This window comes from Drosophila eugracilis, unplaced genomic scaffold, assembly GCF_018153835.1.
Source record: "Drosophila eugracilis isolate 14026-0451.02 unplaced genomic scaffold, ASM1815383v1 contig_353, whole genome shotgun sequence".
NCBI lineage: Eukaryota > Metazoa > Arthropoda > Insecta > Diptera > Drosophilidae > Drosophila > Drosophila eugracilis.
This window is the reverse complement of record NW_024573209.1, coordinates 1,331,395-1,353,595: the sequence shown is the minus strand read 5'-3', so window position 1 is coordinate 1,353,595 and position 22,201 is coordinate 1,331,395. Positions and strand designations below refer to the sequence as shown.

The 22,201-nt window shown below is 40.8% G+C and overlaps 5 protein-coding genes across 10 annotated transcripts; 2 read left to right on the top strand and 3 right to left on the bottom strand.

The window, feature by feature from the left end:
* Positions 1–892: 892 nt before the first annotated feature.
* LOC108105855 (phospholipid-transporting ATPase ABCA3) lies at positions 893–7,707 on the bottom strand. 4 transcript variants are annotated; one of them, XM_017212627.2, is made up of 15 exons: positions 7,156–7,698; positions 6,826–6,949; positions 6,570–6,770; positions 6,041–6,511; positions 5,830–5,982; positions 5,585–5,763; positions 5,043–5,259; positions 4,684–4,984; positions 4,312–4,624; positions 4,093–4,244; positions 3,841–4,024; positions 3,489–3,726; positions 2,805–3,428; positions 1,758–2,751; positions 893–1,700 (listed from the first exon to the last, which is right to left on the bottom strand). In XM_017212627.2, exons 1-15 carry the CDS (start codon positions 7,336–7,338, stop codon positions 1,256–1,258), a joined length of 4,779 nt encoding a protein of 1,592 aa, XP_017068116.1. In that variant the 5' UTR covers positions 7,339–7,698; the 3' UTR covers positions 893–1,255. The 4 variants fall into 4 exon arrangements, with proteins under 4 accessions (XP_017068116.1, XP_041674567.1, XP_017068117.1 ...); XM_041818633.1 differs by having other exon boundaries at positions 5,585–5,982; positions 7,156–7,699; XM_017212628.2 differs by lacking the exons at positions 5,585–5,763; positions 5,830–5,982; positions 6,041–6,511; ... (1 more) ...; positions 6,826–6,949; positions 7,156–7,698 and adding an exon at positions 5,319–5,336.
* Positions 7,708–7,858: 151 nt separating this feature from the next.
* On the top strand, positions 7,859–9,099 carry LOC108105869 (protein FRA10AC1). Its single transcript, XM_017212645.2, has 2 exons — positions 7,859–8,318; positions 8,374–9,099. The coding sequence occupies exons 1-2, from the start codon at positions 7,878–7,880 to the stop codon at positions 8,704–8,706; spliced, it is 774 nt and encodes a 257-aa protein (XP_017068134.1). The 5' UTR covers positions 7,859–7,877; the 3' UTR covers positions 8,707–9,099.
* Positions 8,701–10,642, bottom strand: LOC108105868 (mitogen-activated protein kinase p38b). Its single transcript, XM_017212644.2, has 2 exons — positions 10,552–10,642; positions 8,701–10,449 (listed from the first exon to the last, which is right to left on the bottom strand). Exon 2 carries the CDS (start codon positions 10,323–10,325, stop codon positions 9,228–9,230), a length of 1,098 nt encoding a protein of 365 aa, XP_017068133.1. The 5' UTR covers positions 10,326–10,449; positions 10,552–10,642; the 3' UTR covers positions 8,701–9,227.
* A 527-nt stretch (positions 10,643–11,169) lies between these two features.
* LOC108105884 (glucose-6-phosphate 1-epimerase) lies at positions 11,170–16,750 on the top strand. 3 transcript variants are annotated; one of them, XM_017212663.2, is made up of 7 exons: positions 11,170–11,650; positions 13,340–13,391; positions 14,858–14,916; positions 14,981–15,137; positions 15,194–15,531; positions 15,586–15,737; positions 15,941–16,750. In XM_017212663.2, the coding sequence occupies exons 1-7, from the start codon at positions 11,563–11,565 to the stop codon at positions 15,986–15,988; spliced, it is 894 nt and encodes a 297-aa protein (XP_017068152.1). In that variant the 5' UTR covers positions 11,170–11,562; the 3' UTR covers positions 15,989–16,750. The 3 variants fall into 3 exon arrangements, with proteins under 3 accessions (XP_017068152.1, XP_017068150.1, XP_017068149.2); XM_017212661.2 differs by having other exon boundaries at positions 15,809–16,750; XM_017212660.2 differs by having other exon boundaries at positions 15,790–16,750.
* A 497-nt stretch (positions 16,751–17,247) lies between these two features.
* On the bottom strand, positions 17,248–20,019 carry LOC108105883 (transmembrane 9 superfamily member 4). Its single transcript, XM_017212659.1, has 6 exons — positions 19,879–20,019; positions 18,537–19,771; positions 18,249–18,476; positions 18,003–18,186; positions 17,807–17,945; positions 17,248–17,748 (listed from the first exon to the last, which is right to left on the bottom strand). Exons 1-6 carry the CDS (start codon positions 19,882–19,884, stop codon positions 17,648–17,650), a joined length of 1,893 nt encoding a protein of 630 aa, XP_017068148.1. The 5' UTR covers positions 19,885–20,019; the 3' UTR covers positions 17,248–17,647.
* Positions 20,020–22,201: the final 2,182 nt, after the last annotated feature.

Genomic DNA, 22,201 nt, shown 5'->3' with positions numbered 1-22,201 from the left:
CCGCTTTTATTACTTTTTAAAATTATAACGGCTCCTACTGATAACAAATTTATTCTTGTTTATTTTGCTTAATTCTATAACACATTAAGCTTATGTTTAAAACGATTAATTTAGTAAAAAATTAGTTAAATTAATTAATTTAGTTAAAAATGTATTTATTTTAGAAATTATATTTAATAACAACTATGTGTTCATGATTGACTAGGAACTGTGCTATAACATAAACTCAATCACTGGGACATCCGCCATAAAAAGGATGTTCTCCATGTTGCTTTCGATCAGTCTGCAATACTGTTCCTTCAACACTGCTCCATCAGCCATGAAAATTATTGAAGGCGGCTCTGACGTTGCCGGAATGTGCAAGTACCTTTGGGCCTTCTTCCTTCCTACACTTGCGGATGAGTCTTCATGAGCTTCATTAAGTTGGGCGTATTCCCGCAAGTCTTGATCACCTTCACGCACAGCTGACACATGGCAATATCTCGATCCAACTTCCATATTTTACTACGCGACATAAAAAGGATGCAAGTAGAGCAACGAAAAATGAATATTTTGTAAATAACGCTAAAATAATGTGGCCTGGTGGTAAAAATAAGATTAAAGTAAATATTTTTGAGCAAGTGCCAAAGCCGTTTTTTTTTTAAATTGATCAAGTTTAAAAGCAATACATATATAGAAAAAATAATATTTACATAACAGCTTGTTTTATCGGAATATCCGATTCATGTTATAATAAGGAGGACCTTCAGTAGTTTTTGAAGTTGGCATTTCTTAGTATACGAAATTATTTGAGGTGCAAATATCAAGTTAAAATTGTGTATTAGATCCCAAACTTTTAATACAAAGAAAATAGTACATCCATATTAAAATAATAATATAAAACATGTTTTTATTGGTATTCCAAAATGTATTATTTATTTTAATATTTATATCTAAAATTAAACATACTTACTTCAAGAGTTTTCACAAAGTTTACATATGTCTTTAGTTTGATTAGTCCTAACACATGTTTACGTTAAGTATACGAATCCCGGCAACAGACCTAAGCCCAATTGACCGCCGTCGAGAGAATAACCCCATATTTAGAATAACCCCACATCAATTAAGAGATTGAAAAGAAATACTGGCCGAAGAACGTGTTAGGTGGAATTTTTACAGATGATATTATGATGTCGCGGAAAGGTGTTTCCCATCCCCCACGACGGCAGTCTTGTGCTCATCTTTACTGAAGTTCCTAAAAGCTTCCCTGACAGGTTTATACATTGCTAATATCTGAACTTCGTTGCACCGAGGTTTGTCGTGACGGTGATCTCGAATTCGCTTCTTTTTCAAATTTAAGAAATATATCCTCGAGTGTGCACTCGTTCACCGAATAGTCCGCTACGAGGGCACTTAACCGATCGGTGAGATAGTCCTCTGAAATCTTGAAAACGTCCGACCAGAGAATTATATTCTCCTGGGTCCCTACGAAATAAGTGAGCGTTCCGGCATGGCTCTCTCGTAGTTCTAGACCCGTAAACTGTGCTCTGAGAGTGCCAGTAATCGTGTTTATATTTTCTTCCGTTTCAGTATCGTCCTTCATTTTCAGTTTTATTGTAAAGCCGCTCAATCGCTTAAGGGCACAGATATTGTTTAGGCATTTAAACTTGCCATGGGCCATGATGGCTAAACGATTACACAGCTCTTCACACTCGTCCATGCTATAGGAAGGGAAATATATTAATATTTGAATATAGGCTATGAGAATTATTACTTACCTATGTGACGTGAGGACCACAGTTCGGTCTTGGCCTTGGAAATCCTTAATGCACTGCCAGAGGAATCGCCTCGATATGGGATCAACACCAGTAGTTGGTTCGTCCAGGAGCACCAATGAGGGAGCTCCAATCATGGCCATTGCTGCCAAAAGCTTCCGCTTCGTGCCGCCCGAATAGTGACGCACTTGCACCTGCTGATATTTGGTCAAATGCATCTTCTCTAACCAGTACTTTACGTTTTCCTTGACGCTGGCTGGACCTTCGGCGGTGTTGCTCAAACCACGCAGTAATGCCATGTAATGCAGACACTGCTCCGCAGTCATGAATTTATTTAGGGCGTCGTACTGCGGACAGTAGCCAAAACATTGGCGGTAAGCTACCTCATCCTTCTGAATTTCAATGCTACCGATGCGTATGTTGCCTTCATCCAGCGGTAAATTGGCTGCTATCATCTGAAAAGTACTTGTTTTGCCCGCTCCATTTACACCTAATAGACCAAAACATTCACCCCTAGCGGCTGCAAAGCTAAGTCCGTCCACAGCCACCGTTTGCCCGTATCGCTTCCGAAGTTTACTCACAATCAGCGGATAATCCGAAGACGGGTTCCCAATCAGCCCCTTAACTCGCTCCTCCTCCTTTGCACAATCATCAATTACCGACATCGGAGTACTGGGTATGGTCGAGTTGTTTTTCTGTTGCAAGTATTTCCAATCCCAGATACGATAATGCAATCGTCGACGCAGATACTTGTGTTCCAAAACAATGGTAAAGAAAGCCATTACCAGGACACACACGGCGGTTGCATAGGCAAAGAAGGTGTTCTCAGAGTTGAGATCCTTTATCTCGCCCGAACGACGACGAGCAATAAAGTTCTCGTTAATGATGCGCAATTGGTGGTTCAAATTGAAGTCCGGAAGGAAGCAGAGGAAGGCGATCTTGGTCTCGTGCAGTTTCATGGACGATGAATTGGCGGAGGTAATCAATGGAGCAATTGCTAAAAATATATATTATTTATAATTGAAAAATTTGATCCAATGTCAATATTACCAGACACAATAAGCATCAGAAGAAGATAGGTGGATATCGTTGAGATGGACTTAAAGTTGTTGCCCAGGGCGTACAGAATAGGCAGGTAGCTGCATCCATAAAAGAAGATGCTCAATACAATGACTTTAAGCTCGGTCGCGTTGTATAGCTCAGCGGGCATGATCAAAAATTGCAGAACGAACAGAGCGCCGCAGACAAATATAAGGAACAACATATCAAAAGTGAAATGAGATAGCCAATAAGTATATCGCGACATGGCCTGCAGCTGGCGGAATCCATTAGCGTATTCCCGAAACGGTAACGAGATGAAATAGAACATAAAGAAAAACATCCCAACGGACACGATGACCGCATAGTATTCGAGGCGGGAAGGGCTGATATCGCTAACAAATCGGCGGATGGGCACGTAAGTTGTATCAATGTCAGACTCTTGATTCTTTAGCTTCAGCATAGCGGAATCAACGAGGTTTATGAGCACCACTGAGCTATGGTAGCGGTTTCCAGAGTAGTAAATTTCTAGGGCAGGCGTATCCGAGGTGCCACGCCCACCTCCGTACATGTCAATGATGCCAATCACCTGTTCCAAAAAATCAGCCAAGTTGTCACGTTGCAAGTCAAGAGATTCTAGGGAGCACAGAAATTAATGAAATCATTATAATTTTCAGCACGACATGGGATACTCACCATTTTTAACATCATTACTCCCACGCAGGTGCATTGTTTTCACTGTAAATCCACTCAGCTCAATTTGCTGACGCAGCTGCGTCTCTACTTGGGAGTGATGGCCCGTCGGATTATGAATGTAAATAACGCCGCCGCCCATATGGCTAAGTTTCAGCGGAAGAGCCTCCTCATTCTCCACTATCGACATGGTGTGCATTAAGAGTATAGCACCGCATACACAAACAAATGGAATGCACACCTGTGAAGAGGGAATAAATGCGAATCAGATATATATACTCTGATGCACTACTATCGCTGTACTTTAGTACAGTTCAAAGTCCTCAAAGTTAAATGTCGATTGTATAATGCATACCATTATCATTGTATATAACCATTCATTTGATATAAATGTCCACTTCTTGTAAAAGACAGCCATCCAAAGTTGAAAAAGAGTGGGCTGCATCGGTTGGCTGGGCAACTTTTTGTACGGTGTCAGAAGGGGGGCATCATTTCTAGAGCCATCTGGGGTGTCCACTTGATCCTGTTCCCCGGCACACCTACAAAATATCATTATCATGAAGTATTATTAGTATAACGCCGTGGCAATGCTAATGTAAATTCATACTGTAGGAAAACATCTTCCAGAGAAGTGTCCGTCATTGATATCGTATTTATGCCCAACTGATTTGATCTTTTCTCCAGCTTGTTTAGCATTTCTGAAAAGGACTTCTTATAAGCATACGGCAGGCAGATATACACGGTGGGCTTCACAACGTTCTGTTCGAAGTTTAAATTCATTTAAGCACAAATCAAAAAAATTAATATTATATATTCACTCTCTTACCAGAACTCGGGCTGTTGGAACATAGTCATGGATTATTTCCATTATTTCGTGTTCGTGATATGTAAAATCGTCGACTTCCAGTTTCAAGCGATAGCCAATCCCGGATTTGCGCTTTAATTCCATGGGCGATCCAATGCTTTGAAGCTTGCCATTGGCCAATATGCAGATTGTATCTCCAAGCACCTCGGCTTCTTCCATGTAGTGGGTGGTCACTAGAATAGCCTTCTCCTTTCGTAGATTCAACAGGATGTCCCAGAGTTCACGGCGGGAGTTTATATCCAATCCAGAGGATGGCTCGTCAAGAATTACAATTCTGTGAGTTTAGAAAACGTTTTTTAGCTGTTCATTCCGCAACATAGATTTTATAATTACTTTGTGTTCCCGGCAATAGCGATACCGAGAGACAGGCGCCGCTTCATGCCCCCCGATAAATTCTTTCCGAATTCGTCTCGCTTATCGCGAAGTCCTAATTTCTTTAGCTTCTCATCTGCCCAATCACGGGCATCGGAGCGACGGGCTCCTCGAAGCTGGGAAAAGAATTCCAAGTGCTGATGACACGTCATATAGCTCATAAATACACTGTGTTGTGGGCAAAAGCCAATAAGATGACGATAGGAGGCCACGTCGCGCTCACTGCAGACCATTATCTTGCCCGAATCCTTCGGAACCAATCCTAAAAATTTACTATAAATATTAGTTGGCCGAGAAAGAAATTGTATTTCTATTCTAACCCATTATCATGTTCATCATCGTGGTCTTTCCAGCACCATTGTGGCCCAGAAGAACAGTAATCTCCTTGTTGTTGATTGTCATATTTAAATTGTCCGAAATTAGCGTTTCACGCTTACTTGTCTGGAACTTTTTGCACAATTCAGTGATTATGATGGCTTGTGTGCCGCGAGGTGCTGTCGTATATTCATTGCGTTGTCGTTTCTCATAGGTTTTGGGCTAAAATTTAAAATAGAAATTGGGAATCAAGAGAGAAACATTTAAAGACATACTCGTACCATTTAACTAAAAACGTTAACAAAATTGCGAAACAACCGACATTAATCTTTTTATGAAAACGTAACTGAAATTAAAGATTATTACCAAATCAAAAAAGAGTTTACTTAAAGTTAAATAAATAAATTAAATAATTAAACCGACGTTAAGGGCGAGTAACAATGATGGAAAATACTCCCGGTTAACAAAAATAGAATCCGAAAATAATAAAAAAAATTCGTGTTAATAAATCAATTTCACTCGTTGCGAATTTTCGTCTGGTACTTACATCTAAGAAAAAGAAAATCGGACGCTTTAGTCCGCCAGGTCCGGGAAACACACAACCCAAGTAGTTATATAGCAGGGCGTAGAAAAAGGTTTGAAAAACAAGCAGAACATAAACCAGGAACATCTTTGAGGATTCATATTTGATTTCTCGGAATAATTCCCCAGCACCAAATTCACGATCTACAAGAAAACATGTACCAAAATAGAATCCAAAGTAAAATCTAAGCATAATAGTGAAATCCTTACGTTTATTACAAAACGTCTGGAAAATATCCAATCCCTCCAGGAACGTATTGGTGCTAAAAAAGACAAAGGCCAAGGATGTCGCCCAGCTTCGAACAAAAGAAAACACATATGGAATGATCAGCAACGCCAGGCCGCCAATCTTGGCATAGAAAACTAGAAGAAAATATAAGAATAAGTAAACATAGTATAGAAATATGAAATTAACCTTTACCTGAATGAAAGCAAACAGAGATCAGATAGGCGTACGACATGGTGGATAAAATGTAAAGCAGAAATAAAACCGCTACATAGAAGAAGTATATCACTCCCAGTGCCTTATACAAATAAGCAACCACCAGGACAATAATTATCAGAACAGTGTAGCATACAAAGCGAATGAGAAAGAATGTAAGACCGTTGAGAAAACTCATAGGCGTAACCAGATTGAGAAACTCCTTTAGTCCGTTCTGCTTCTCCTCCACAAAGGGCACCACAAAAGTACTCAGTAAAACCACTTTGAACAATATGCTACAAAGAGTTCCAAAATATGTCAGACGATGGCTATCCATACTGATAACCTCTAGATTGGGCACAGAGCTGACCAGAACTTCGTAGTTTTCAACCAGCTCCTGGTATTTCATATATTGTTTATCCAAGACGTGCTGCAAGGTCAGAAAACCGGCACGAATGTAATCGTCGTCATCTGATTAAGAACAAAGCGGGTTCGTTAAACGGGAACAACAGACAATTGTGGATCGTACCTTTCTGGTGATTTATCTCTTCGTCGTTGACGTAGCGCTTCCTGGGCGAAATACGCATCTGATTCGAACTTAGGCTGTAGCTAAACTTTCCACCAGAACCGCGATCTGGCACATGGTTAAAGTTGATGGCGAAGCAATTTGCCCGGCATTCCTGCTCCATGTCTAGCTGCATCTGTATGCTGTTGTTGTACGCCCGAAATCCTGCCAGATAAAGTTTGATTTATTATCAATTTTCAGATTGCATTTTTTTACTTACGTTCTGATATAATCAGCAGATCCACCCGCAGGAGTTCCACAATGTCCTCCACATTCTGGGAGCTTGGTGCATAATAAATATAGTCTACCTCACTTCCGGGAAAGTATGATTCTTTTAGCACCATCTAAAAAAAGGGGGTTAAATAATTAGATTAGCGTTGAATCGCGGTCATGGGTTTGTATTTATATAAATTGCAGATAACAACGTTGTGAATACAAACAAATTTTTTGTTTTATTATATTGTGTACTTTAGAAAACACACATATGTATATTTGTATGTTCATATTTGTACGTACATACTTAAATGGCGTGTGATATCATATAACTCACCTCATTCTTGGCCTCAAACTCTTCCATTTGGAACTGGACGGGCTTGGTTGACCAGTGCAGGTAAGCAGTCAGGACTCCGACGAATCCCATGCAGATAAAAAACAACGGCACATAATTGCATCGCAGGTACAGTAGGTTTTTCCGCAGAAAGACAAAGAACAGCGGGCTGCAACTGCAAGCCATTTCTGATTTGCCACAACTTTCCCCAACTTTTTCTTATAGTTTTCACTACTATTGTTGTGACGAGGCGTTGACTTTTTAGTTTGTGATGAGCTAAATGTTTGTGCTCACATTTATCGAAATTTTCATGGCAACCGCACTGGCAAAACCATTATGGGAGAACGGAGCGAACTTTAACGCAATCAAGAGTGCACAAGTCAATGCAATGCATTGTAGTAAATGTATATACATGTACATATGTATATATTCGTAGAGATTACCGAAATTACCGATAACAGAGATCAAAATAATTAATACAAAATATCTAGCTATAAAATTTGTGTATACTCAAAGCTTAAAATAAGATGTTAATATAAATATGCATTTTTTGTTGTAAGTAATTTAAAGCGAGCTGAATATAAATTAAAATATATATTTTTTACAAATCCGTACATATCCATACAGAAATGAGTGAGCGTGAAAAAAGCCAAAAAGACAGTTTTTTTTTCGAAATATCGATAAGCCTCGTCGTAAAATCGAAATCTCTAGGCAAAAACAAAACTATGAGCGGGTCGCAATTATTCCCAGTTAATCTAAGCAATTTGACGGCCAAAGAGCGACACAATTATATCCTCAATAATTACGTACTTAACTCTCCAGCAGAGGCGGAATCCCGTCGCCACAAAAGGGATATCGATGTGATCCGGGAGAATCACCGCTTCCTGTGGGAGGATGATGAGGTGGAAACCGATTCCCTTAGCTGGGAGCAACGTTTGGCTCTCCGGTACTACAACAAACTGTTCAAGGAGTATTGTATAGCGGATCTTTCTCGCTACAAGGAGAACAAAATAGCTTTGCGGTGGCGAACAGAACAGGAGGTGGTCACCGGAATTGGTCAGTTTCAGTGCGGCAGTCGGCATTGTGGGGAGCGTGAGAGTTTGCGTAGCTGGGAGGTGAACTTCAAGTACATCGAAAAAGGAGCCCCCCTTAATGCCTTGGTTAAGGTAGGTTTAGGTCAGTAACTAAGAGTTGTCTTTTGATTTCCATGTATTTCCATAGGTGCGCCTTTGTCCCACGCACACGGATCAGCTTAATTATCGTACCAAAAAGAAGGAGTACAAGAAGCAACGACGCAGGGAAAGGGAGGAACGAAAGGCCGAGCGGAAACGTAAACGGCGCAAGCTAAAAGAAGAGCAGGAAAGTTCCACAGATAGCGAGGGGGAAGATGTAACTCAAGAACCAGCTAGCGAGTCCTACCCAGAAACCAATAACCCGACGACTGAAGAAACAACGACAGACGACCAAATTTGGCTACAACAACCCGATCTCGGTCAGGAGAAGACCACCAGAGAGCAGGAATTTGAACGCTATTTGGAGGATCTCCTCTTTTAAAATACATAGCACATTTATTTGGATTCAACGTAGACACTAGTGCTCTTTTTATAGTTACTGGCCGCGAGATGCGTTCGCTTACGAACTAGGATGTACATGTACACTCACATTTAAAGGATTATTCACAAGAACTGCGTGTTAAAACCGACACCAAATCTAAAGTTGAACTGGACATTAAGGCTGTGACTTTGATTGATTGTTGGAAACATTTACGAATCGCTACATTATATGCACTAGGTTCCTAGTTCAACCACAATTTCTGTATTCATCGAGTGTGAATCGGAGGTTACAAAATACATTTTCACCTTATGTTTACGTGCGCTTCTGTGGTCAAAACAAATTGTTTAAATCCAGCCACTGAAGCCTTTCTAAATATAAATCGCTCTAGAATAATTATCTCCGTTTGTTTACACTCGACGAATAGAGAAATCACGACAGAGCACATCCGCTTGAACTAGGTGTAAAGAAGACTGATCTAAATGTATATAGCATCATTGAACGAACAGGGGCAGCAACCGGAATTATTGCTCCTTAGGCAGAAGCTCGGCGAAGGCGGCGGTGGGTTTGAAGGCCGTCACCTCGCTGAATACCATCTCCCGCCACTTCTCTACTGGAAGCTCGTTCTCCTCGAAGCTCTGATCGTAGAGTGCTGCGGTTTGCTCGTCGGTTGGATCGTGGTACTTCTCCATATACGGATGGGCCAGCGCCTGCTCGGCAGTGATGCGCTTGTCTGCATCCAGTTCCAACATCTTCTCCAGCAGGTCGATGGCCAGCGGGTTGGCGCCGCGGAAAATGTCGCGGAAGTTGCGGCGCGGCATAACCGGCAGAGAACGGATGTAGTTTCTGGCGCTCTCTGAGGAAATGCGGCTCATGAATTCATCGGCGGGCGTGCCCAGCACCTCCATAATAAGGTTTAGCTGATGGATGTGATCTGTTCCCGGGAAGAGGGTGCGTCCCGTAAGCAACTCGGCCATAATGCACCCAACTGACCAGATGTCCACCGTCTGGTTGTAGTGCATCCAGTTCAGCATGATCTCGGGCGCCCTGTACCAACGCGTGGCCACGTACCCGGTCATCTCGCTTTCTGCGGGACGAGCCAAGCCAAAGTCGAGGATGCGTAGCTCACAGTCCTCGTTGACCGCGATATTCGAGGGCTTTAGGTCACGATGGATGACCCCGGCGCTGTGAATGTACTTTAGTCCGCGCAAAATCTGGTACACCAGAAACTGGACATGGTCATCGGATAGCTTCTGGGTGCGTATGATGTTGTTCAAATCGGCGTCCATTAAGTGGGTCACCATGTACACCTGCTGGAACTGCTCGAGTGAATCGGCGGGGTTTCCAGGATGAAAGACATCCAGTAGACCGATGACATTCTCGTGATCCATGTGCTTGAGCAGCCGTAGTTCCCGATAGGTGCGTTTGGCATGCACCGCCGATTGGAAGGGCCTGGCCAACTTCTTTATGGCAACCTTGGTGCTTGTTCCACGAACCACGGCTTTGCAGACCTGACCATAGGCTCCCTGGCCTACGGGCTGAAGGTTCTGATACGTCTCCGGTATCTCCCACTCGGTACGATTGATATCCAGCTTGTAAAACTTAGCCATTTTGCGCGACATATTTATGGGATTGCTGTTGCTCAGGTGCTATAATGTTATTAATCTGTTGGCTCTTTTTTGGCTGGTCTTCTTCTTGCTCGTGGGATTTGTTATCTCAGTATCACACTGCGCGGCCTCAACATTGCTGCAAATGAGTAATCGTTTGGGTATTTTGAAGAAAATATGGCTCAGCTGTGGTGTTTCCTTAAAGATTCATTTGTATCTGTATAACTGAAGTGCAACTTACATCTTTAAGATTTTATTTATGCTTTTCCACTCCGCCTACACTTTTTCTGATTGGACAACAACGCTGATTTGTCTATCGATAAGTTGGTGACGATTTCCAATCAGCTGTTGCTCGTTTTTGCGTTAACATGATTATTTTAAGCTTTTTCTCTGCCAACATTAAAGTCCATCAGGTTAACGGCGTACCTTACAAAGATTCTGCGTAGCACCGTTCAAAATCGGAGTTACATATATATTTGTAAGGTGCTAACATCTTAAAGATTTTATTTGTTTTTAATGGTTAATTTGTTTATCTTGAAGAAACTATGTTTCCTTTGAATAGTTATTAATTATTTATTTATATTTAGGTTTTTGTTACTGACAAATCTCGAAGTTCATTTAATCTTCTCTTTTTATGAAACTAAAACTACAATACAATATTTGCTAGCATCCATAAAAAATATTTAATTTACCATTAAATTATATTTTATTTTATTTCATATTGTTTATAAAATAAGATCCAGAAAGACCATTACATAGTCGACTATGGCTATTTACACATTTTAAGGGCTTAACATTGGCCGGTAAAATAAAGGCGGTTGGCGTAAACTGGTTTAGTTTCAATCGGTCGTTCGTTGGAGCTACATCCAAAGCCCGGATCACGACACTTTTCTTTCGAACGTTTTTTGCACGAGTTTTTTCCATACGTATTTGTTCATTGACAAAAACTCAAGCTGCGCTCTGTGCGTGCGTGTGTGTGCCCTGTGTGTGTTTGAGAGGGCTCGCTTGTGTGAGTGCGGTGCTTTGTGTGCAGAATAATTTTTGCAAACATTATGTAAATGCGCAAATTAAAGTTCAATCGACGCCAGTTTTGAATACGAAACCAGATCGCCTTGCCTCAATTGCCACGGAGCAACAGTTTTTTTTGGATTTTCAAATATCTAAACTCCTCTAAAACTCCCACAAACACACACCTACAGGAAGGATCTGAGGCGATCCGGCGGATATACCTTTACCGTTACAAAAATCAAAAATGGCCACGACAGCTGCGGCAATGGCCGCCACCAGTGTAGTTGTTCTAGATCGCGGAAACAATACAACCTGTACCATCAATTTGCACGGTGAGCAGAGTTTTTTTTTCGGAAAAAAATAACTTAATAAAAAAGAAAGGGAAAAAAAAACAAACCCACAATTAATCATAATTAACGAAAACACCATCCAACAACAGTTTTTGTGCAATCTTTTGCCAAAAATTTGTTGGCGTTATTTTTAGCAGATGATTGGCTTAGACTTTCGTTCCCTGGGAGTTTCCAAAATCGAAACCCGTTTCGCCCCCAAATTGACTTATTCGCGACCTCTGGAGGTTATCAATTCGTTCTCGAAACAACCTTGTTCATACCTTTTCGCCGGAGAGCTTTTGCCTATCTTATCAGCCAAGATCGTAGCGGCACTTCATCGTTTTAGGGGGTATATATGCTCCAAACAATCGCTGGGGATCAGTTCGGTTCGGTTTTGGACCAGCTTAGAGCTTAGAGATCCATTTCCAGCTCCGCCGATGGGGCTCCTACTCGCAGCACATTTCGATTAGGCGTTATATATATGTATTTAGATATATATGTATGTATGTACAGCCCCTCTCTATGAGCACCTATGTGTATTGTATACCCAGCGTACTTTCAACAATTACGACTGCCTGTGTCTGGCCTGCCCACGTTGGTTTCCAAGTCGCAGCCGTTTGAGCAACAGTCAGACAGTCAGAGACACAACAGCGTTTGGCACAGACAGCAGATCGTACACCCAAAAAAAAAGGGTAAACACCAGAAAAACTATTTTAAAATTAATTTAAGAAATAAAAAACAGTCAGTCATGAAAGAACAAACTCACTATTCTATAGTTCAAATATTCTTTTATATTCAATGCTTATATAAAATGTTAATAGACATACATTTTGAAAATTGAAATAGATATTTTAGTTATATCACAATTACACTAAAGAAACAGCTTTTGCCGAATGTACTTTCTATGGAAGAACTTAAAAATATTTTTCTGTGTATCTTATCACATCCAATTCGAACCATGTTAATTATACGTTTTCAAGTGCGCTTAAACTAAACTTTACATAAAAACTGTTTCCAATCATAATAATCAAGGCATCATAATAGCTGTAAGACCCATCCGCACATTGGGGCCAACTGAGCGAGATTTTGGGAACAGCAGCTCCAACACCGCCCACGCATCCAAGTGCTCACCCACCCATTGGCCGTAGGCCATCGTCATGCCCAGATCCATAGCCGTACCATAACCATAACCATACCCATATCCCAGTCTTTAACTGTACCAGAGATTCGGTCTCAGCCAGTTAGTTTACTTACAGGCCAGTTACTTACTGTCATAGTGTGTGTTGGCCATGTGGGTTAGAAGTGTGTGCGTCATGTACTTGGCTTTGCCGTTTGTTGTTGTGTAATTCTTACAGTTGATCCCAGCTTCAATTTCATTCATTGACTTACAAGTTCAGAAGTTGCTGAATCTACATTAGGTTTCTTAATACAATACAAGCCGTGTAGATCAATTAGGATTCTAGTTTTTCAAATTTGTTTCACTTTAATGTAATAATATTTATTATTATAAATTAGATTACTTGCTTAAACACTTTAAGAACCAACATTAATTGGTTTCATCCCAATGCTTATTTAAAAATAGAAATTTAAAACAATATTAGCTTAAGTTTGATTTACTTCCGAACCCTTTCCACACTTTTTTAAAACGATTTTTTAAATTAAGCCAATTATTTGCCTTCCTTGTATTTGCAGGTGCCACAGTTGTGTCGTGGCGGGTAAACAATCAGGAGCAGTTGTTTGTCAGGTGAGTGGACTGAACTTTGCCGGCTAGCACCCTTTAAACATTGCTCATACGCCACGTCGGCCGAACTTTAAGCCCGAACTTACGCAAGCCCACGGTGTGCTGTGCGTTGGTCATGCAACCAAAAAAGTGATTCGCAAAGTTTCCAAGTGAAGTAGAGTGATGGTGGTGGAGTGAAGTGGGGATGGCTGACAGGTTGGGCAGGAGCAGCCTTAGCCATTCTGTTTGGCGGCAAAATGTTTTTGTATGACACCCAACTAAAAAACACGTCGGGACCGAGCGGGCCCAAACGTCGAACCAGCGAACCGAACCAAAAGCGACCGAAAGGCAAAAACACAAAAATACAAAAACACTGGGGCTTCAGAGGGGCGCGGCTGGTCGGGGATGGTTAGGAGCCGTTGCACTTGCACCAAGAGGAGCTGCCTCCATTGATGGCCGTTTTTTTCGCCCTGTTGCTGCCTACTCCTGTTCTGGGCCTCCCCCTTCCGCTCTCTAGCTCTTTGCCAACCCCGTTCCTCCCCCTTTTGTGGCAAAACAATGTGCAAGTTTTTATGAATGGAGTTTTTGGCGCGGCCAGCTAGATCGATAAATCCCCACTACATGGGGAGCCCTCCGTTTGGCACAGTGGTTCTTGGGCCATCTACTTTCGGCCAATTCCCGGGCTCTTGGCCAGCTAGCTCCCACACACAAATACATACGAACATTAGACCCTAGCTGCTTTTTTGATTCGTCTGCTGGAAAGTTTTCGACGGTTTTTGTGGCCAACAGTCATTCGGCATTCGGGAAACCCACTAAAAACTGGCAGTGGTCATGGCTAGAGTAAGGAAGTGGAAAACTAAATTAATTATTTGCCTCTTTCAAGACTGCCTGGCTTAAATAAGTTTATTTCGAAATAAACAGAAAATGTAAAGGCACTTAAAAAATTAAATGTATTTTTAAAATATTTTAGTTTAAGAAGTTAATTTTTCCAGTTGTAAGAAAATGAAATGAGTTTACTAATATTTATGAAAAAACTATTCGAAAGAGTTAAAGTGATTCCACTTCGTGCCAAATTCCGAACAAAAATCTCTAGAATATTAATGAAATTTGCCATGTCAAATGCGTTCCACAGCCGAAAGCGTTTACAAATGACGCAGAGCAACTAAAGGAGAAGCGGAATCAGCAGCTTAGGTAGATCCAGGGGCAAAAGGAACTGCTTGATGGATGCGTCGGCAAATTAGCTGAGACGAAACTCAAGGCAAGTCCCAACTCGGGGCAACGTCATCCTCAGCGACAGGAGAAAAAAAAACAAAACACGAAAAAAAGGGGCAAGAAGCATTTTGCCAGACACTTTTTTCTGCTAATAGCATTTCTGAATTTCTGAATGTCTGTCTTAGTCTGCAAGCGTTTTTATGACTGGAATATTTTCGAGTAGCGTCTAACCGAATTAATCGAGTCTTTTCTCTGCAACCATCTTGTCCTTCCCGCAGCAAACTGGCCTCCTTCGATGGCAAGAAGGCGATACGCGGTGGGATTCCCTTTGTCTTTCGTAAGTTTGCCAAGATCCAGGAACTTTGAAATTGCGTTTAGCTAATGTTTTCCAATAATTACAGCTCAGTTCGGCGCGTGGTCCTTTGGACCTCAACATGGATTTGCGAGGATTACTCGGTGGCATCTGGAGAGACCGCCAGACAGGCTGCATAATGGCGATGTGGAGGCAATTTTTTCGCTGATGGACAACGATTTTACGCGATCTATCTGGAACTATCAGTAAGAGTTGCAGCTTATATTGGTTAATCAGCTGACTGACTCCTTTTACTTTTAAGGTTCCGTATCACCTATCGGCTGATCCTGCGCGAAAAGGAGCTCCACTTCCACATCGGCGTCTATAACCCGAGCAAGGAGCTGAGCTTCACCTTTAACATGTTGTTGCACACTTACCTAAAGGTGCCCGATGTCCGGAGGTGTCAAATTACTGGTCTCCAAGGCTGCCACTTCATCGACAAGACGCGGGAGAATTCACTCTATCAGGAAGGTCGTGAAGTGGTGACCGTTAATGAATGGACTGACAGAATCTACCAACATACGCCGCAGGAGCACGTTATTACGAATGTCGTGTCCGGCCGTAAGATGAGACTGCACAAGTACAATTTTCCGGATACGGGTGAGCAAAGCAAAGTTCTGGATGATTTCAAGGAATAAACACATTTACTTTTAGTCATCTGGAATCCTTGGATCGATCGATCGCGTGAGATGAGTGACTTCGGGGACGATGAGTTCCCCAACATGTTGTGCGTGGAGGCGGGCAATGTTACTTCTCCGGTGATCCTGTTACCGGGCACAGCCTTTGAGGCCAGCCAGATCCTTCAGGTAGAACAGCCGGTGCCGGAGTAACCCCAATCTAACCCATCCTAACAACCAGACCTATTTCCCCCTCCCAGCAATTCAAGTGTCCCTATACTATAAATTCATCCAACTGGAAAAGCAATCTAACCGACTTCATACAGTTCGACTAGAGTCACAATTTCCATCTCCATATTCCAATTCAAATTTTTTACTTTGCATGCAATCAGATTATCATCGAGGGCAATGTTAGTCGCAAGACCAAGCGGAATCGCTAGCGTTTAAAGAATCGGAACCCAATGAGGTAAACCGATTCGCAACCATGTCAAAACGCACTTTTCCACAGAGGTCCATGGGAGATGGATGCGTCCAACAGATAAGGATTATCGTCAGGACCAGAAGAAGAACCAGGATGAGAATGAGGATGAGGAGGAGAAGGTAGTGACAGTGAACTGTTTGGTTGTTCCCGCACGGTCTCTAGACTCTAATCTATTTCTTAAGTAATCGTAAATCACTCTCTAGCAATATGTGTTGTGCAAAGAATAATATTGAAATGTACACCTAATAACTTCGTTTACCATCCTTAGTTTGTGCCTAATTGGAACTGACTTCAGATCATTGGAAATGGAAGTCGATGTACAGTTTCGATATTCCTGCATTGATAGTAATCTAGTTAAGATTTCTTAAGCAAAAAAGTGAAGGTACCGAAAATCAAAACAGTTAAATCAAGAATCTTAAGTATTCTTTGATAGTAGCATTAGATCTGTGTTACAGCAAACGTTGTCTTTGTTGATTGTGATGACCTCACTTATTGCTTCGAGATCTTACCTATTCAGCAAAAATAGATGAACTAAACTAATGAGTAATGGGCACTACTAGCTCTGGTCAGCACCCATTTCATAAACGTGTATACGATCTAATATAGACAACTTACATAATGTTTTAAACCTAATATGTGTAAAATACTAAACGCAATTATATGTACCGATTAATTTAATAATCTATGCAATTAAATGTAATTGTAACTATAAAATCAGAAAGATTTTCTGGGTTTTTTAATTTATATTATTGGAATATGACAAAAGGTAATAATTTGATATCACCACTATCTAGTTTAGTCGTAAGCGAACTCCTGAGTCTCTTCGCCACCACCGATTGCCTCCCATTCGGCTTCGTCTTTCACCATTTCAAATGGGATGTATGGTTGAAAAAACCAATACAAAGTCATGCTGATATTGGACATTATTCGTGTCTTCACAGTACTTCGTACCTAAAGAAGCAATATAATTAGGTTTATATACCTTTCAAAAAAAGAATCTTACTTTATAACTTCCAAGTGTTCCCGCACTATAGAGGTGTTGATAAAAAAAGACATAAATGATTGCCATTAGAGTGTGATAAAAAAAGTGACTCATATTTATCACTAAACTCAGTGAACTAGCCAAATGGAGACCCTAAATTCAACTGAGCTTAAACCCGAAAGTGTGCAATCAAGAAAAAGGTTTGATTTCTACTACGAAATTGACACTTGCAGGTGTTTTACATTAAGCTTAGTTTATTTAATTGTTTGTTTTTATATCAGTTTCTTAGATTAGATTCTTTACATACATATATAAATTAGGCATTTCTAGATTGATTCTAAAACGCAACGCTCTCGCAAATCGAGCCACTTCCAGGGGTCAAGACATACATGCGAATATCGTGTTTTGACTTAGTAAGTGGTTACTCATTGGGTGCTTTTTGAAGCTGGGACAAGAAGGGGAAGTTAGCTCACATGGCTGAGTCGTCGAGTTTCTTTTTAGTTTTAATTTTTGTTTGTTTTGATTTTTGCAGCTGGACGCAGACGTGGTACAGTTGCTCTATAAATATATTTATGATCGAATGATATTGCAAGGATAGTTTGGTGTACAGCGTGGTGAGTGGATGACACAGCTTCTTTAGTCGATCTTCACAGCTCCGTAGATTCTCAGAATGAAAACGTAGGCAGCGAAGAAACCAATCGAGCCGGTTAGCAACCAGAAAGTTAGCACCATTAGGCCTGCATTTAAATATATGTTGTATTAAGGAATTATTGAAAACTTTACTAAATAACTAACCCGTATAGCCCAAGTATAGCAGCGTCGGTATAAACTCTGTGATCTCCAGCTTTGTGAAGAAGTAGAAGATACTATAAAAAAGCACGTAGACGGCCGAGCCACCAGATACAACGAAACTGCGCCACCACCAGCGGTAGTCCTATAATTACAAATATTTTAAATTTATCTTTTTTAAAACCATACAAACCAGTCTCACCTCGCCACAAAGTTGGAAATATGTCATAACTATAGAGATCTGGGCGCAGCTTACAACCAAGATGCAAAAAACCAAGAATAGGAAACCGAATAGGTAGTAGAACTGATTCTGCCAGATGGCAGTGAACACAAAGAATAGTTCAATGAAGACGGCGCCGAAAGGCAAGATACCAGCCATTAGAGTGCTGCAAAGATGCGGTAGGATATCAATTAGCAAACCGAAGTGCACTGAAAGAAGTCTACTCACCTCAAGACCGCATTCATATACCAGTGCTGTGTAGGCACTTGCCGCGGAATCATGTTTGTGCGCACTGGATGTTGATACGGCTGCTTTCGGTAACCCAGATAGAAACCTAGGTAGACCAGAGGCACTGATATGCCAAACCAAAGCAGCAACAGTGAAATCATGGTGGTAAAGGGCACGGCACCGCTAGAAGACTTGTCCCAGATGAAGAAATTTAAAAAGAATCCAGTGCTGCAGATAAATAAATTGTAAATTAGTTTTTGAATTATTTTGAAACTTAGCTTTCCTTACCCAAAGACAATGCCTGGATAGAGCGTTGCCGTGAGGAAGGCTGCTCGTTTCCATTCGCGACCCTTCATTGTTTTGTAAAGACGGGCTGCGTAGTATCCTGCGATGGTTCCCATGAAAACATACATGAATATGCCGGAGGTCATAAGGGCACCTCGTGACGAAGGTGAAAGCATGCCCAACATGGCAAAGAAGATGGTTATCAGCGACATGAAGAAGATCTGAATGCCACTGCCGATTATTGCAGAAAACAGTCTAGTGTTCTTGGGTGGACGGAAGACATCGCCGTGCACCAGCTTCCAGCCGGTCTCCTCCAACGTATCCTCAATGTTGTCATCAGTATTGTAACGAGCAATGTCCCTTCGGAGTGTACGAATCATGATCATGGTGAGAATTCCGGAGAGGAAGAAGACCACCACCAGCGAATTTATGATGCTGAACCAATGAATCTGGACGTCTCGCATGCCTAGGTAGATGTCCCATCGCGAGGCCCAGCTCACCTTAGATTCCTTCCACTCTACAGAGTAGGTGAAGTACAATTGGGTCTCTCCGTTGGGATTGACCAACTGCGGCCGGGCGCTATCCGGAAAATTGCATGTGTCCCCATGAAATTTAAGCTCTTTGTGACTGACTGATACCGTTTCCACCTCGAATCCAACAACGCGGTACTTATCTTTGGAGTGCATGTGGTAGGATAGTATGAACTTCAGATGGTTGTTGATGTAGATGTTATCCCCATCCACCTGACCCAAGCGGTATCCGTGCTCGTAGGTCACCTCAGCGGGATTGTTAACGCTAACGATGCGCGTGGCCACTGGAAGGTTGTCCACCAGCAGATGTACAAAGTACTCGTGCTGGATGCGCTCTGCCACTAAAGCAGAGTCCGCCTTGCTCCAGGTGAGCGGTCTGTCTTTCTGGTTACAGAGCAGGCGGCAGTTAACCTGCTGATTCATCCGCACCTCGTAGGGTGTATTGACAATCCGGTCGCCGCGTAGCACCTCGCCCAGATTCTCCGACTTAAAAATCAGGGTGCCATTCTTGGGATAGCAGAACTTCAGCGAGTAGTACTGATAAGGTAGCTGGGTGCGGCTGCTGGTCATCTTTACCGCCTTTACATCGATCTTCTGGTCCTGGACAAACTCTACCGGCGCCACGCCGGGCACGTAGAAGCAGTCGGTCACCAGAACGAGGGCCACCAGCAAGACCATTAACAGCCATGGCCTAGCTACAGCCCGGGACTGCAAAATAATCGTGGTTACATTCTGGTCTAGTAATCCTGTTCAATATTTCAATAGCTGGCGTGTCCCTTCGCCAACGTACCTTTCCACAAACTTGAATGACTCACCTGCATAGTTGGACGTGTTCGGGAGTGCTGGAAATGTAACCACTGGACTCCTTGTTGGCTGCAATTTTGCAGGAAACTATATATTTGCTATATATAATGTATAGTTTCTGCGTCTCCCTGCTGGCAAATCTTCTTCTTCAAATCTTCAGAGCTGGGTAAGTCGTGGCCGTTAATACGGTCCTACTAAATATCGACTATCGGTTAAAATATCGATAAAATGGATTATAGCCGCTGATATTCAAAATTCGGAAAATTTACATTACTTAATTTAAGAACATTAAACTTTCAATAGTGTTAATTTTATAAGAAATACAAGGACTTTTACTGACTATCAATTTAACATTTTTTATTAGGACATAACAGCAAAATAAATATAATTTGTTCTCTTGTCATAATATTAAATTAGACATCTGATATAATTTTTTAAAATAATAGAAGTATGGGCTCGTAATGACTTCTGTGTTGATGTCTCAAAACCTTAAAAGCTTTAAAAGCTTCAAAAAGCGGGATAAACTTCCTCAATGGAACGAAGAGCGTATTAGAAATAGGTAAATGTAGTTTACTGTAAGACACTGTAAAATTGTTATGTATATTTCGGATTAAATACTTATCAACTGGATTAAAAGAGAACTATTGGTAGAAAATATTCTCTATTAAAATAAACAAGTTTTTAATCGAGAACAAATAGTTAAACAGTATGAATTATTATAATTATACGCTTTTAAACTGCTAGAACAAAAGCATTAATTAAATTAATTTTAAAAACTCATTATCTTTGCCCACTGATGGGCAAACAAACCGGTTTTTATTTTGAGAATGAGGCACCATACAAACACTTGTAAAACACATTCGACTTTTGTGTATTTGCACAATGTTGTTATTGCCTTCATGTCCACGAAAGCAACAACAGCTCTGGCAGGATCAACAATACAATAAACAGTAATGCTTAAACGCAGACAAATAAACATAAACATTTATGTCAATAAAATGAACTGATGCTTGACCCGCTCGGTCAGATAAAACGTCAGACAGAGGCAGAGCCAGGAGGACCATTTCCACATAAAGATCTATATCTGTAAAACCCTACATGTGTGCACAAAAGCCCACTCAGCGCCTAAAAGGATGCAATGGTTTCGTTATTCTGGGCTAAATGCTGACGTATGCTTTAAAACATCTAACAGGTTTTTCACCCAAGGCTAAATCCGCTCGATTTTTAAGGTGTTATAAGTATCCATGTTATAAGTATCCTTGTTTTCCCATAATATGTCCTGTCACATTATATTTACTATTTACTAAGTATGATTAACTAAAGCCCTTTAAATGAAAAAACAGTTGTTAATATAAATACCCCTCTTGCTGTAAAAAAATGGTCAAGGTACATTTTAAGCTGGATCCACTCTCTAACACTTTTATTTAAAAAGTATTTCATACTATTAACTATGATTAAGCGTATGAACGCGTTCTTCATTCGTGGTGAAACTAATTGCGTTTTCAATTTAATATTAATTAAATATGCGAAGATTTATTGAATAATTTTTTTTTTTTTTTTGAGTTTAAATCGCCATTTAAATACTGTTCATTTTGTCTTTACTTTTGTGGAATTTAAATATAGCTTAAACATTCATAATAATTTTAATATTTTATTATATTGAATAACCCCTGAAGACGTTACATTTTATCAGCCGAATGTGCACATTTTTTTTCTTTTAGTTGAGTGGATGAATAAATATTTTTTAATCAAAAAATAAAGAGTCCCACACATTTAAAATCAGGCTGGCTCCCCGATGGCTTTCTCCCGGCAGAGCAAACAATTTTCCTGAACTAAAAAAATATTTGCAACCCAAAGTATACATATATATTTATCAATAAATATTGAAATACTTATGCAGCGCAGCAAATATATCATGACGTTGGTCTTCCGCTCCCCAGCGTGGCATATTCAACATTTCAACACGAACTAAATTGCATTTTTAAATATCCCGAGACGAGGAAAGAGAAAAACATTTGCAGTAATAAATAGAAGAAAATAATAAATATGGTGCTCCAAAAACATACAAATGCACATAGAATGCAGCAAATAGACAAAAAACAAAACAAATGGAAAATATTTGAAAAAGCTTTTAAGTGTTATTGATAGTTTAGCTTGGCTCCTTCTCAACTGGAGCAGCACACTCTGTTCTCGTTTCGATTTGTTTTGCTTCACTTTTCCGTTTTGCATTTGGTGATTTTAGACTGTTGTTTTTTTCCCTCGTCCTGTTGCGGATTCATTGTATCGCTTCCGGTTATTTGAGTACTAACAAATACAAACTGCTGCTGCTCAGCT